The sequence below is a fragment of the Falco biarmicus genome, chromosome 4, assembly GCF_023638135.1.
Source record: "Falco biarmicus isolate bFalBia1 chromosome 4, bFalBia1.pri, whole genome shotgun sequence".
In the NCBI taxonomy this organism is placed as follows: Eukaryota; Metazoa; Chordata; class Aves; order Falconiformes; family Falconidae; genus Falco; species Falco biarmicus.
Window position 1 is genome coordinate 111,074,184 of NC_079291.1, and position 17,138 is coordinate 111,091,321.

General features: G+C 39.5%; 1 protein-coding gene across 12 annotated transcripts in view; it reads right to left on the reverse strand.

Annotated features, from left to right (window-relative positions):
- Positions 1-17,138, reverse strand: part of ATP2B2 (ATPase plasma membrane Ca2+ transporting 2) — a 432,089-nt gene that overhangs the window by 176,474 nt on the left and 238,477 nt on the right. For all 12 annotated transcript variants that reach the window (XR_008821629.1, XM_056337586.1, XM_056337596.1 and 9 more), the window contains one exon: positions 8,535-9,019. Coding sequence is in view for 11 of the 12 variants with exons in the window: in XM_056337586.1 (XP_056193561.1) it covers positions 8,535-8,733 (199 nt within the window). In the remaining variant the exon portion in view is untranslated. The remainder of the gene's footprint in view (positions 1-8,534; positions 9,020-17,138) is intronic.

Genomic DNA, 17,138 nt, shown 5'->3' on the forward strand with positions numbered 1-17,138 from the left:
GATCTTTGGCTTTATTTTCTGCTCACCTCACCTTTATAAATAACAGGCGTGTCAAACACCATCAACCTTTGACTTCATGGAAAAATGATGGAAACCGTAAATGTGATCAGTTTAGGTTTGAAGGGTAAGTAGCAATTGCAAAAGGGGACAGGAGGCAGGAAATCATTGCTGCACCTGGCACTGTTCTTATCACCAGTCTGTTCATATCAGTTATCATCAGAAGAAAAATGACCAATCATTCAGTCATGCTAATTCCACTTGCAAGGCTACTGAACTTAGATTCGCATATTGAAAGCCACTACCCCGTTTTATCCAAACCCTTTTTTCTCTTTCAACAAACAACATAATCATCTTTCATGAAAAAGTGACAATGCAATATTGAATAAAAGACCATTTTAAAGTTTCAGTTATTGTGAGGAATAGCATTGTCATCATCTGTCCAATCCATGGATGATCCTTATACAGATTTTAGTAGTAAAGTTTTCCAGTTCCCATGGCTCAGCCGGAAACAGCATTGCTGCTAGCAGTGACAGCAAAAAGGTTGGGAATGGCTAGTAGAGATGCAGGTCATTGCTTTATCTTTCAATTTTAAGGTGGCATTGTAAAGGGAGCATTTTTTGCACCCCTGTACACATCAGCAAAGACAACGGATTAAGAGCTGTGCTCTTACATTTCCTCTAGCAGCGGCAATCACAAAAGAATAAACCCACTGCACGTCAACTGTTTGCTTTCATATAGCACACTGGCAAAATAAGGCAAAAATCCCCCTTCACTCTCTCCGATACAGTGCAAAGACAAAGCTTAATTTCATCAAGGGCAAACCAGCTACATCGATTGGATTATTCATTTGGTATAATGGACTTTGCTTTCTTCCTGCAGCTTTCTCAAAACAAGAGCAAAATGAAGATAAATCAGCTCTCACTCAAGGCTGACACACTATGTATATTTATGGATTTCTAAGCCCTGCAATACAATAGAAGCAAGGTATTCATTACGTGATTTATTTTTTTCTTTTTCCTCTGCAGTACTGTTACTCTTACATAGGCTCCACAGAAAACAGGCGTGCTCTGCAAAGGAAAGGCTGCAACATTGCTCAGCCGCAGCTCCACACTTCTTTCCTCCCTTCAAGTCTTTCTTTGCCGTGACTGATAAAATGTGAGCTTTTCCCTTCCCAGCACAGAAGCCACTTTGATAGACGCACATGAAAGCGCACACAACAGAATGCCTTTTTGATCTTCCAAGCAAAGGCCTCGCTGTCCTTTTCTGAGGGAGCACCACTAACGTAATCCTACTTCGCATTTTCAACAATTGATGTAACTGCCAGAGTTTATGAAATCTAAAAATTACTTTCCCTATCATTATGTACACTGTTGCTATTATGTTAAAGAACTGGCCTCATCTTTTTTCACACAATAAATGAGCTAGTTATGCCAACAAACTCAAACCACTCTTTCTAAGAATGGGATCACACATTTATCAGCTGCACCGTATAATGGCGACACTTTCCGTCACTTATTATTTTGCAAAAAGGGAATGACATACTGTATTGCATCCTTGTATTTCGATCAAGGAGAAACCTGTGGCACAATACGTTACAGTGAACGTTAACCTATGATAACCTCTTTGGAAAGGGAAGGACTTACTTAAAGTTGCTGGGCCAGCCTTTCTTTTGACTTAACAACACATTGTAGTTGTAATTGAGTTAATTACAATGAACAAACATTAGACCTGTGCAAAACAGGTGCAAAATCTCACACCTTTATTGTTCTTTCATCTAAATCAGAGGTGCAACAGCAGAATCTATGCCTGCAGCCAGTAAACATGGTACTCATCTATTTAATGTACTGTCTTAAAGGGAAGGGGAATTCAGTTTGCATGGAAATAGCCTCCCTTCTAAAAGTGTTGCAACTGCTAAAGTAAGATAATCATTGAAAAGAAGATGTCCTCCTGGGTAACCACATAAATAAATCAGCACTGGCCTCAGAAAATCTCTGATGCTATCTAATACAACAGGCAGAAGATACTTGCTTTCTTCCTTTCCTAGCCTTACTTTGAAGCAATGCTGGCTACACATAGAGAAGCTCTTTGCAAACCATCTAGGATTCTCAAAGGAGCAGGTGATCCAGCTTATATTTATTTAAAACCTTCATGGGGAAAATGCATCATGCAATATTTCTCTTGTTTTCTACAAGTAAATTAACAAAGCCAAAGTAAATCAGCAAGTGGCACGACATGCCAAAACCCAGAAACAAAACGAGCAATGAAATTGTACTTATCACTTAGAAAAATCTAAGCCATTCATTTGAGATGCTTATGTTTGGGTAACCTTTGGAAGAATGTTTGCTGTTCCATTACACAAACAATGGAAATATTAGATAAGAAAAATAACTGCAGTTGCCAAGAATGCTCCATGCACTCTTCTCAAATCATTAAACATGCAGGTATTATTTTATGGCTATATATCATACCATGTACAGCAGGAATGTCAAAGGTATAGAACCATTTTGTCTGACCCTTGAGCCTGCGTAGGTCCCGGCAGCGTGACGCAGAAATCCCTGAGCCAGTCCATCTGCATGGCACTGTGCTGATACACCCATCGAAACACAGAAATTTAAGAGCCAACTTCAACCTCGCTAAAGCCAAGTATTACAACTTTAACAGGCATGTTATATAGGACTTTGAGACAGCACTGTATGCCAAAGCAAATCTCCTTGCCTCACATGAGTTATTAACACACAACCATCTTGCCTAGATTTTTTCCATCTGTTCACAATCTTGAAAGACCAACTATGACAATGATGTTTAATGTGAACTTGGGTCTGACCCAGCATTTCCCCACAGCACAGAGCTGCAAAGAGCCAGATAAACAGTAATTGCTTCAGCTCATTTCTCTGCACTGGGCGAGCAGGGGCAGGAGAAGCCCCGAGTGCCGACGGTGGCCCAGGGCTCACCGCCATCCTTTCCCGTGCGTCCCACTCCGCCGGCGGAGGCATGCCCCCAGAGGCAAAGGCAGTACAAATCCAGCTGTGGCACCTGCCAGGGGTCCAGCCACTGCAACAGGCATTTCAAAAAGAAGGAGCATCAGGAACCCACCTCCCTTCCCACCTGACCAGCCTGCCAGCGGTGGGGTCAGTCACTGCGCGGAGCGCAGCTCCCCAGGAACAGGCAGTGCTGTGGGGCGTGCGGGGCCCGGAGCAGGTCAGCAGGGGAAACAAACCTGCACAGAAACACGTCAGGTTATCACATCTTCTTACCAGCTCAACCACACCAGGCTGCGTGAATCACCACGTGAAATACCAGCTGGAAGTCTGATGGTGGGGTTTTTCCCATTCAAGGTAGGAAGAATGTGTTGAAAATGCAACCCTTAGCGGCCTTCACCATGACAATACTGAAGGCTTTTTCCATGGGGAAGGCTGTTTTCATTGCTTAAACAAACCCTTCCATATGGAGAAAACATGTACAAGGACGGACTAGATGTGTATTTGGGAGTTTGGCTCCTGGCCTGGGTGTGCTGACAAATGGGCCTGAACTACAAGTCATGTTTTGACACCACGAATAAGGCCGAGGAATCGGACAGCATGGCAATCTGGAGAGAGGATGAGTGGCTTTCCTCTTACAGTGCTTTTACGATGCTGCTTTGGAGATTTCCGAAGTACTTCAACTCAGCCTCACAACAAAATACTTAAAATCTACTTCAGGAGAGCTGGCAACACAAAAGCTTTTAAAAGAAACCTTTTAAAAAGCTTTTAAAAGAAATCATTTAATGAGTAAAGTAATATTCATCCTAACCTTGAATTTAAAAAAAAAATAATTAGAAAATCTTGGACTTATACATGTAAAATTGGATAGTTTATGCATGATTAAGTGTGTTCTTTTAGCAACAGCTAAAATGATGCTATTATAAATTCTTTTATTGCATCATCTATTTTTGACAGCGTGGTTTTATAGATTTCATTCTCTGGCAATCCATTATTTTCTATTTCTATTTTAAACTTATATTTGTCTGAATCAAATATCTTTCATTCTTTTCTCAATTTGTTTCTAAAATCTTGACATATCTGTATCTAATTTCACATACAACAACGTAGTGGTACACCTAACAGAAATCCGTATGTACTAGCAAGATTGGCTTCAAAACAGATATTACATTATTAAAGATGTACTTTTACAGAGGCAAGCTTGAGGAATCAAAACTAGTGAGTACTGCAAGCAACTGGTTAATTTTTCTTCTATTCAGTCTTCATCTTTCACCTCATAGTTAAAATTGAGAAAGGATTTTTAGATTTTAATAATGGAAAATAAATACACCTACACTGCTGGCTTAATTGATACTCACTCCGTATCTCCTGTATAACAAACATGCTTTCGAAAAGAGAGTAACTTATGATGATTAAAATGTCAACCTCTACACTAGAAATATTATCATTTAACTGCTAACGGATACTTTCTCTCGCCATGAAGCCTTTTTATAGTATCCTAAGAGAACTACAGCTAAAAAGCCCCAAAACTTGCATTAGTCATATTAAAAGTAGGTTCCACTGTTCATGTAATAATATCACATCTGAAATATTCTTGCACTCCACCAGACCATTTCTAGAAACTTAGCCTATCGGGCATCCCCTAAACGCCAACAGAAAAATTTCTCCTATAGTGCTGTAACATTATCTCCAATGTGTAACATCTTTTGGAGCTGCTGTTTCAGGCCTGATCGCACAGATATCGCCGTGGGGAAAGGTTTTTCTATATGTAAGAATAAAAGAAGCATCATTATACACAGCTACGCTTTTCATGCACATTGGATATTACTGTATCTAAGTATTTTAAGCAAGAGATCATGGAAGCTAATTCACTAACATATTTTTATAAGGAATAAACATTTCTGTAACGTGAAGGGAATGTAGATGAAAAACTTGCTATAAATCGGTCCATAATACATAAAATTGTGGGTAAAATACAATTTGGTATTGAAAGGAGTGGGTTCCAGTCTCATTTGGTATTCATCCAACTAACTCATCACATTTTACCAGCTGTCCTTTATAAGGTATCGCTAATGCTCGAGTGGGCCTCAGAGACTCGGATTGCATGGAAAATTATACAACTGTCATCACGGCTCTGCCCAGTGGGGAATTTTGCATTGTTTTGCAAAATGACAGAGAGCTAGAGCTTGCTTAGTTTCTGTATTACTAGAATAATGAAAGTGAAACTAATCTGAATAAAAATATTTTTAAAGAAATTTCAAGGAGACACATACTTGTATTTTTTCATATAAAGTATTTCCATAGATTTTGGGAAGGTTCTTTTTATGAGCACTTAAATAGTAGCTTTTCATTATAATATAATCACTTTAGTGCAGGAAATCCCTTCGGCATAACTGAGAGCTGGGATCCACACTGCATCTATAGCTAGAAAAGCGATCAAAGAAAATTTAAAGAACGGACTGAAGCCTTGTAATCCATGATAAAATTATGAATTCATTCAGCATGCAAATATTATTCTACTCAACATTCAGCAGACTTGTAAAGCTCCACACTGAATTAATACATGAGTTCAGAAAGCACTGGTAAGCGTATCTTCACAACAGCATAAATAACATTTGAGTTATGCATAAAATGTCTTACCTTGAGAAGTTCAAGGCCTTTAAAACAGCTTCAAAAAGGCACTTTTAGTGTAAGTGATTGATTCTACCAGTCCATAGGTGGTATATCAAATATTAACATGGGAAGGAAATGAATTGCTGAGCTAATTGCTACTTCTTATTTTCTAAATATTGGGTAAGCCAGTGAGTTCAGAGTAGACCACACTTTAACAAATTATAATGTTCCTGCCTGTTACACTAACTACTTAAGCCATACCCCACAAAATGACAAAGACTTTATGAAAATAAATTCTGAAAGAGCTTACAAGCCTGGGAAGAACCAAATTCTACAGTCAAGACCTTTTTGCCATTTCATTCGTATTCACTGGAAGCTCTTGCTGCGCTAGAGTACATCTGGTTTATTGAAAGTAGTGCCCTGCAGTAATGGTTATTCTGTTGTTCCTCATAGAACTGTTTAAAATGTGCAGCACTACAAACTGTAAAAAATAATGGAAGTTCAGTAACCAAGCTTCACCAAAAAACATGCAGGTTGGACAAGTGATTCTGGCATAATGGCACGTTATGGGATTTCACAAAGATTTTCCATGGGGGATCCATAGTTCGTTGCAAATAACAAAAGATAAAACTCTATGGGAGCCTTTACTATGTATGTCAATAATTTATTTGTAAACCATGTCTACTTGACATTAAAATTCCATTTCCATAGTAGAAACTATCATTTCTTTCCTCTAAGAATAGTCATATCTGCAAGAATATCCTCTTCACTGTATTTTAACTCTATTTACTGTGCTTGGATAGAAGAAAAGCAATGGCTAAGGGCTTATATCTAACCATATGCTTACATTTGACATAAACCTTTGAAGTTTTTCTAGTGAATTCTTATGGATAATTTCTCTCAAATGAAAATTTCCGAGTTTGACATGACATATTTCAGAGAGATTCCCTCTTAAAATTACTTTTCCAAGCAAAACAATTAAAAATTAGATGAAGACTTAGTGTGACTGGGAATTCCTATTATGTGATCTAATTTAAAATTAAAAGCCAGCAGTCTCTTCATGATTCCAAGGCTATGCTGATTGCCATTTGAAGCTGGAAATGTTTTTCCCTAATGCACAAGTGATGAAGCGCACGTAAGGCTTAGAGGAAAGTTACCTTATCGTCAGTATCAGATATAGATTACTGCTGGAGTCAGCATGCCACGCTAGTTGGATCCATACGCTCTGTTCCGATATGAGGAATTAAGTTTCCCTGATGTCACAAATTGAACAGATAATAAAATTAACAACTCCTTTGAAGTTCACGTTGACCAGATAACCGCCCGAATGAGTTGGCATAACTTTACTGAAGTCACTGAAGTGATCTTGGCTCACCCAGACTGAGACTTCAGCTTTGACATTCTATAAACTGCTGAGGGACATTTAAGATGCTGAATCTGTAGCGGGATATTTACGAGTTAGTGTTTATTCTGTCATGTAAATACAGAGGTCCTGCACTTCTGGTCTGGAATTCCCCAGATGTGTCAGGGATATGTCAGACTTGCTGCATTTTCTCTGAAGAGTTGATTCTGTCATGTGCAATAGCTATTAGGCCACTCACAAAGGCTGATGGACATCTGGAAGTCCCAGGCAAGTGGCAAAGGTCTCATTTTTCTAAGTCAGCACTCCTACTGGGAGCAATCTCCAGGTAGGAAAAGAGCTCCTGTCGGAAGGATCAGATATTGGGGTAAGACTAGAAAATGGGAGAGATCTGTTATAAAAATGTTCCATTTGTCACCAGTTATTGTAGAATAGCAGATGGCACACATGAATGCTGAAGCACTATTGAGGTTGGCTGCTCATTTTAATACAGAATTAGCTTAAAAATCCTTTCCTGAAAAGGTGCTGTTCATAGCTTTATAGCTTTATAGTTTATAATGCTTAAACAATACTGAGACTGTATATGATCAAGTGCAGGACCACGAATTTACTTGAAGACCAGGCATTGACAGCTGCTCCTCTGGGACTCTTCATCTAGTGTAATTTATATCATCACACAACGTGACGCTACAACTGACATGTTTATGATTATACCAGTAATTCAAGACTAGAAATATTATAGACTCCAAGACTGTATAATTTCCAAGAGTGTTAATATTCCTTGGAGATGAAAATGGAATTCTTCGAATTAAATAGAATGTTACTTGCACTAAAAGAGAAAGAATTGGTGAACAGGAAAATTGAATGAGGAGAGGGAAACATCCCACCATTGTCAGTGTTTTATGGGAAAATATTTGGCATGAGTGTTGAAAACTAGACTAATGACTGATGATCGGGTAGAGAACTCCAAAAACACTCAGAAGAACAGATATTGAAAGGTTATGATTGGCACTGTTAAACATAAGAAAGTAAGTAGTTTAATTATGCACACAAAAAAAGTCTAACTAATAAAAACATTGATACAGTCACCTATTGGTAACTTATCCAAAACTATCTCTGGTAATACAGTAGGTCCATATTAGTAACTACAATGTTTGTATATTACATATTGATCTACAAAGCAATGTAATATGTATCTCAAAAGGTCATTTCATACTCTCCAGATGTCTAAATACTGAAGCAACTAGTCTTCACCTTCTTACCCCATGACCATATATGATAAAGCCTCTTTATAATGCCATAAAAGAGGTGCTGATTTTTTGGTCTGCCTTTTAAGGAAGAATTAATGCATTTAGCTACTTGAATAAACAGCTCTCCTTTTATTCTCATGCTAGCTTTAGCTATAGCTAGCCTGGTTTTTATCTTCTTTCTCTGAAGACTCTTGTTTTATTATTGTTGGGAATAATGGCAACACCATGAGAATTGTGCTCAAGGTCTGAAACAAAACCTCTTTCTTTCATTATCCGGAGAGCGAGAGCGCTTACACAAAGTCCCCTGATTCAGCTGAAGGGCAATATGCTTACCTTCTGTTGGTGATGTCTTCAGACGTCTGCAGAGCCCCTCTGTTTCCCCATATGTCTCTTTAATTTTTACTACTGCTTCTGTTCCTCGAAGTTCCATGAGGGAGCGCAGTTCCTGCAGTGTGCACCCAAATTCTCCTGCATGGTTGGCCTCATTTCTTTGGTTCTTGGAATAAAAATCACTATTTGTCATGTCACCCATTGTTGCTGATTATATTGCTCCACTCGTTATAGTTGATACAATCTTAAAACTGTTTAAAAATTGAAGGAAAGGAATTTTGAATTCCAATCTAAGAAATTAAAAAGAATCCAGCGTGTGTCCGGTGAGTGACGTGGAGGATGCCTCTGGCGTGCAAGGTGTCCCTGACTCACTAGTGGTCCGCAGAACAGCTGCTTTCAAGGCTGCAGACCAGCTCCGCTCCATTCACCATTTCCCATTATGCTGCATCCAAGCTGTAGAATCTACATGGTCATTTCTTCCTCTGGACCTTTGGGAACAAAGAGAAAGGACTAATTACAAGATGAGCGATAACGCTTTACAAAGGTGATCACAAATCTATTCTCTCTGTCATTGCAGGTGGACTTGTTATTTAAGAAAAGTTATGCAGAAACACTGTGGAGGTGTCCTGTCAAATGCTGCAGGTAGTCAGAGCTAGCATCGACAACAAGGATAACACTAGCTCTGTCTTAGATAAAGCTCTCTACAGCTGCAGCACCAATAGCAGTGTTGCTTACTTTAATCAAGTCCCAAGAGCACCTGCTAAATGAGATGGCTTATGAATATTAATAAGTAAGCGATTAGTCCAGCATGCTAGATGCACCTCCAGTATATGCTCTGGATCATACAGCCACATCAATCTTTCATCTGACAAGAACAAAGACTCTCTCATAAAGCCTAGAAGGTAACAAAAATCAGTTGAACATTAGATTTCATAACGGGTTAAAGGAAAACTGTTTTTCAGTGCAAGGACTGGTGGAAAAACCAGAGCCACCATTACAAATTCAGAATACATTTAAATACATTACATCTTGCAGCCTTGCCTTCTGTGAAAGTAAGCAGACCCCAAAAAGAGATGAAACACAGGAGTGGCTTGGTTTGAACAGCCGGAGCCGCCTCACCCAAGGCAGCTGCTGGGCTGCCTTCCCTCAGCAGTGCCCGGGAGCCCAGCTCCGGGAGCCCAGCTCCACCTTGGCTGCGGCAAACGGGCAAGCACGGAGCCAGTACACGCAGACACACACAGATACGCGTGTACGCGGAGGGTGTGCCTTTTTCCTTTTCTGTCTTTTTTCCTTTTTTTTTTTTTTCCCTCATGTGCAGTGTTGAACAAGTCACATTTGGACTATCTGGGAGAGAGTTGATTACTTGCTAAAACCAGCCTTAAAAACCTGTTTCCCCTTCCCATATTCTAATGAAGTTGGTTTAAATACTGCTGAAACCAGCTATTATATTTGGCACAGAGAGTTTTAACAGAGATTAAAGTTTTCTTTCTTGCCTCAAGAGGGTTAGTGCGCGTGCATGGTCTAATCTATAGGTCTCATAATAAAAAGATCTTTAAAAGAGCACACCATCATCCTAATGACTGACAAACCCGTCATAGTCAAAGTGCGTCTTTCGAACTTTTTAGGTACAGTAATACACAGTGGAAATGAGTACACACATAAATATGATCGCAAAGTGCCTCAAGTCCCAAATTTGTATTTGTGCAACAATTTTAATGTGCCACCCACATACAGTTAATATAACATGTAGGCTTGGTATTTCCACTGATGCAACTGCATTGCCATTGCTCTGCATGCAAGAAGGATCAGGCCCACTGTATGCATTAATTCCTCTGCCCACAGTGACATTATCTGTTTTGGAGCAGTCAAATATACCTTGCAGAATTAGACAAATTGAGCCTTTACCAGCCCTCTCTTCTACAGACAAAAAACTTGACGTTCATTTGATTTTTGTGGAGGGGGAAAAAGAAAAAGAAAAAAAAGGGGGGGGGGTCACATACCAAAGTTTCACTACAATATTACAGAATGCAATTAAAATAGCAGTCAACTGCTCCATGTTTCTTCTACCCATCCTATTTAGACATCTATTCAAGTGCTAAGAACTTCTGCCAACCTTCATTTCATATATTGCTTTTCAAGTTCATGAGAAGAGAAAAATTTCAGCACTAAATGTAGCTTACAATGAGCAATAGAGAGAAACTGGAAGCAGTAATTAAAGAGGGTCTTTATTTGCCAAGGAATAGCTGAGGAGGAGTATTTTGCTCTGTCAACAACACTCAACCTTCCATGCTTGCACTCCGGACAGTGTTCACAGTATCCCTTCATTTCTAGATAATTCCCTATGCATAGCATGCAGAAAAGACCTTACTCACTATTGCTTTTATCTATTTTTAGAATACTGATCCATCATGTTTAAGTAGAAGTAACATCAGCCTGTAGCATTATTTTGGAATAAACTGCAGGATAGAAAAGTCACAGATGTCCAGTAAAACAGAGCATCCCAAAAGGCACTGAATCACCACAAGCTCCACTGATATGCCCCCTCCTTCCCTGAAATCAGCGTTTCAGGCTCTTCCTGGTTTCATCTGTAAGTTCCTGCTGACAGCCACATCAGAAAGGAGACTCTGATTTAATTACGAAAAAGAACACCCAAAAAGATGCTGTGAAAAAATGAGGCATCAATAATCCTAAATACCTAAAATAACAGCCTGCTATTTACTTCCATTGGGCAAAAAAGAATCTATTCCTAAGATAAGTACATGTCAAGATTTTGAACAGTGGGCATCTAAGCCAGCCATGATGTTAAAAAAAACCCACAACACCATTCACCTTACACAGAATTTATAGGGCTTTGCTAGCCCTGTGGGCTTTTTAACTATTCCTCTAATAAAATAAACATGGGGGGGGGGGGGGGGGATGGGGGGGGGACGGGGGGGGACACAGACGACACGACACCAAAAAACCCAAAACAACCAAACCCAAAAAATTCTGTAACACCACAGACAATCAGTATTTTCTGAGGAGAAGCAGCTACCCATTTCATTAAAATCAGTGTCAAAGATGTTTTCTACATGATTTTTCTGTGGGATGTGTCCAGCACCCTCAATCAAAGCATCTCTTTTGACTCACTGTGCCATCACTACATATTAATATATTTGCTTCTATTCTTACAAAATTCATTGTCATTTGTCAGCCACAGCAAGACAGTGTTGTTGCTTTTTAGCATGAGTCATTTGCCTGCTTAATTTTTAATTTCACCTTCAATTAAATATTAATCAATAAACAACAAATATGAAGTTTACACTTCCTTCAGTGCTTTAAAAACAAATCACTTGGAGTTCACGTTCTTCATGATTCACCTAATGTTACACCACCAGGGAAAGCCCGTCTCACGTTTTTGAAAGGCAGATGGTAAAATACAGAAAGCACAAAGCATGACTAACATTATTCACAGATAATGCATCTCTCTAATCCCATGGAACAAGATATGCGGGCTTCATTTGATCCTTGAATCTCTTTTATGAAAAGTCCAGAAACCGTGCCAGGGCACACACCAGGTTAGCATGACTGACACAACCACCTCACCCTTCCCGAGTGGTTAGTATTCCTTTAACAAAAGCGAAGAAACAGAAAACCTGAGACTGGCATATGGCACTATTCCCCCATCAGTGGGGCCACAGGCTTTGCATCTCCAAAACAGAGTTACTAGGTGTGGGTGAAACTCGAAGTCTCCTCTGTGAGAAATCCAAGTATCCCACTAGGTTTGGGTGCAGGGGGGTTATTTGCTGGTTTCTGGGGGGAGGTGGTTAGGGAAGGGATTATTTTACAAGACACACTCAAAACACTGCTATTTTCCAGATGTAAATATAGGATAGGTGAGCTACCAAGAAATCCTGATTCTAAAAAACCAGATGACACCTGTATATTTTCAATCAAAATGACTGACTGACATTATTCAGGACCAGTATCACCCTCGCCAATCTGATTCAGACCTACCTCGGCCTACCATACTTTTTGCCTCATAGGAGCTGCAGGTCCAGACATGCTGAAGAAAACTAAGACCTTCTAAACTGAGACTGATCTCTTTCTAATATGGACAATTAATGAGGTGAATGGAATTTCATACTCAGGATGCCTGCTTCCACTCGTTATAGTGCAAGTCTGCAGAACTAGTTCACAAAGGATACCCCGCAGCATTTGAATCCCACAGCCATGGCCTAAGCTACCTGGGGAATAACATCTCCAGTGGTCAAAGGCAACGAGACTGAACAAAACTACAGGTTTCAGCAGCAGGAGGTGTGTTGCACTGGGGGTGGGAAATAGCCAGGAGATCTCAAGGACTTCTCCTTTTCTTTTCAGAGGAGCCCTGAGTTCCCTCAGGGCCTCCAGGCCAAAATTTCTCAACTTCTTTAACCCAAGGTTCACTCAATCTCTTTCAGTCCAACAACAATCACCTACTGTGTGCTTCAGTGCTTTTAATTTATAATCAGATGCCTCCCAGGCACAAAGAGCCATCATCCTCAAATCCTGAGAGCACAGCTTTTGACACCATCCTAGCACACAGTCATTTTCTCCTCAGTTACGCGTATTTGGTCTCACCATTCCTGTGCCGACATATGGGGAAACCAGTCCTCCACAGACATGGTCAGCAGAAGAGAAATAAAAAACTCCAGTAACTGAAAAACTAATTTCACACACAATGTTACAGTATTCTTCCACACAAAAGCAGTAGCTTTTAGTGAAGGTTATTTCTTTGTATTTATTCTTAACAATGCTTCTGAAACAAGCTTTAGAATGAAGAAATTTGGGTAAAAAATTCTTAAAGTGCAGCTTGAAAACAGTATGCTGGGGACAAAAAGACAAAACAGCAGCCCACCTAGATTCACTTCAGGTAGCAAAAGACTTTACATACTAGAAAAACTGAGTAAAATACCATCCTTATTTTTCTCATTAAAAAGTCAGAATATAAGTCTTCACCTTGGTCTGGGATTTTGTCTGTCAAAGATGTCATGGATTCATGTTGTACAAACACACTACAAACTTGGATTATTTGTTGGTTGGTGGGGTTTTTTCCAGAGTGGCTGTGTCTTGGGCAACAGGCGTCCATTCCTGTAGAGCCCAAGTCAAATATTTTTCATCTTCTACCTCCTTAAAGGAAATGCATGCCAATTAAAACAGAGGCAATTTGGATGAGCTAACTACTCATCCCAGGTCTGCTAGGAAAGCTATTATTTGATTTCCCTAATCAGGAAAAGTCTCATCTTGGAAGCCTGTAAATATTTTCACAGTGCCCTAGAGTGATTTCTAAGTAGATATGTATTCTGATATTTGATTTCACTTGGACTTCTATTGGCAGAAAAATTAGTAGCGAGGTAACAAACCAGGTTTCACCAGACCAGAATCACAAGACTTGCATTTCACAGTCCTTAAAGTTCTGGAAAAATAACAGATTCATGATGACTCCAAAAATACAGGATACATTCATAATTTGACTGTTTTCTCTAAACTGTCATCTAAGATCATACTAAGTCCAATCTCAAAATCAGATGATGAAAGAATTGCTTGCATTACAGGAGGAAGGATGAAAAGGTGATCACTTCTTAATGAGCTGGCAGAGGCACAGTCAGGGCAGAGAGATCAGCAAAGCCCAAGTTGTATCCACTCATCATGCAACTGGGAAGAAGGCATGAAGATCTGGTTCCCCCTGAATTAAACTAAGGCAATTAGCGGTTCCCACCCTTCTGTATATAGCATTACTGTCTCCCTTGGACTATCATTTGGCTGTAGATATTGCTAGCTGGTCCCTTGGGACCTACAGAGAACCCCCAAAGTAAGGGCAGAGGGAAGAAACTGCTGGAAGCGTCACACGTCAGTAAGTAGTAGGTGTTTAACCAGATTCATCTATATTCATTGCATTAGAGATACCATTTCTTGATAAAATAGGATTGGAAGCAGATTTAAGGGAATTTTCCCTCGAATCCAAGCAAAATCATTCAAGAGGGTTTCTTGAGACTACAGTTCATCGGACTTTGATGTGTGGGTAGCAACAGGCTGACAACATATTGCAGAGGATGAAAAATACATGGCAGATCTTTGCAAGGTGAAAGCATTTGAGAAAGAAAACCATAACGTGCTCTGCAGAAGTCTTCAGATGCACGAAATAAATCAAGCATGGCCCAGTTGTACCACCTTTTACAGTTTCTTGTTCTTTTCATGTCAAAGCCAAAATGTCCATCCATTTGTGAATATAATCTTTGCGGACCAGAACGAGGAATGGATTGTTTATCCAAACAGCCAACGAAGCTAAGCAAATACGTCCAAAGATGCTCAGACTCACAACTGACTTCAAAGCTTAATTATCAGGAATGCACAAGGTGCAGAGGGAACTAAGGGAAAACACCATTTGAATAAAACCAGGTTGGCACCTTCACAAGTGTGAAATTTTTGTTGAATACCTGGAAGCCAAGAGTAGATAAAGAAGGAGAAACTGAACTTTGTAGCTGAGTGTTGTCTAAAAATATTCCTGACTTCATCACTACATTTCTTAATGAATTTCAAGTTGCATTAACTCGTATATAATTCATTCATGATGAGCACACAGGAATGAGACATCTGTACATTCCATCTACAAAATATTAGGATTTCTTCTACAATGCTTCATTCAGTTCCTAGACAGAAATATATTTCCGCCGATCCTATGATGACATAAAGACAATAAAATTAAGGTATTATTTTAAAAATATTACAAAATGAAAAAGTTGTTGGTTGGTGTGGTGTTGGGTTTTTTGTTAAAAAAAGGGAAAAAAAAAATCACAGGCAACTATCTACCATAATCCCTAAAGTAACAACTGTTTCAGTCCTTTCAGTATGAATCCACACCTCCCGTCAGCTTGGACTTCTTGTACCACTTTTGTTATCAGGTAGGAGAAATAAAAATGATTCCATGCCTCCTGTAAGATACTGTTGATTATTTGAAGGCCAAAAAGGCACTGTCACAAAATAAATCTTTATTAATGGGGCAAATTAATTTCCGTTGTACAATAAGCCAATTTACTTAGGACTTCTACCAAACAGAATAAAAGTCTCACAAATTTGCTGAACTTTTTTTCCCATGCTGTACCAGTATACTGATGGAAACTTAAAACAATTGTGAAATAACATTACCTCCAGTACCCTGTTACAGCGTACAGTTATTCAGTCTACAATTTGATACAAAGCCTGTGTTCCACCATTACTCATGTAAATGGTTACAGCAAAGCCAAATGAACTACTGACAGGAACAACGCTACTATTAAAGGGATCAATTCAGTCCCATTAAAGTCAATGAAATGACTCTACCAGTGACTTCTGGGGGATTGGATCAGGTCCTGCAGATGACATCCTCCCTCCTCTGACGCCAGAATTTCACTCTTTATGAATGTTGTTAGTAGACAGACTGCAATAAGAAACCAAATCATGTTTATTATTGCTCTTCACTGAGCAATTGTCCGAGTTAGGAAACACTCCTGGCTTTGTCATGCAGCACCACCAGCGCCTGCTGAGCCCAGGGGCTAACGGCGCCAGGGGCACGGCGCCCTGCGCAGCCCGACCTGCTGACTGAAAAGGGATCTCCTCTGCAAAGAGATTTTTCAAGGAAAGTCTGTACTAACCACAAGTTGTAAGAACCTTCTCTCATTTCTTGCAACTACTAACATGAATTTATTTTGTTTTGCTTTCAGTGACAAAATGAAAGGTTATTTTTCATTAGCTATTTATCCTCCCAAGACATCAATTCCACACTGCAAAGCAATTACTGGGTTTCTTTTATTCTTTACCTTCCTACACAACATATATTCCTACTCTTTGGGGTTGTACTTTTGGCGCTGAACAAACACCCATTCTACACCTATGTAAGCTTTAGAAAATTCATGTTTTCATGTGTAGCTGCATTGATTTTATACAGAGACTAAACACAACACAGCTGCTCCAAGGAAGGCCAACTTCCAAACTATGTTATCAATTTAATTGAAAACATAGCTGGAAAAAAGCTATGGATATTCAGACTTCAGATATTCAGATATTGTTAAAGTAAGTAGATGTGAAAGAAATTTAAGTTAAATGCTCTAAACGCAGTAACTGACCAGCTAAGGCACATATCCCAGCACAGCCCCAGGGTCCAGCACAGCTTACTGCATCAGTTACGGAGCTTGAGGAGGGCAGCAGGAGAGAGGGGGAGAGGGAAAAAAAAAAGAAAAAAAAAGAAAAAAAAAGAAAAAAAAAAAAAAAGGCTTTCGCCAGCAGCAAATACACAAAAGATGCATTATCCAGTGATGTGGTAGACAGATCTACTGATCAGGTACAAGCTCATCAGCATCATCTCCAGGACAAAGTTTTCAAAAATTCTTCAAGAGGGCTAAGGTGCTTGATTCCCCCCTACCCCACCCTTCCCCCCTTCCTTGGTTGTTTTTTTTTCTTTTGCTAAAACTAGTGTTATGCTATAGTCCATTATAGTATCAACCCAAGGGAGAAGGATGAAAAAACCTGTACAAAAAAAAGCCTAAACTCACCAGACTCCAGTGCAGGTATTTACTTTGCTTCATTAAAAGCACATTATTGAAACATAAACAC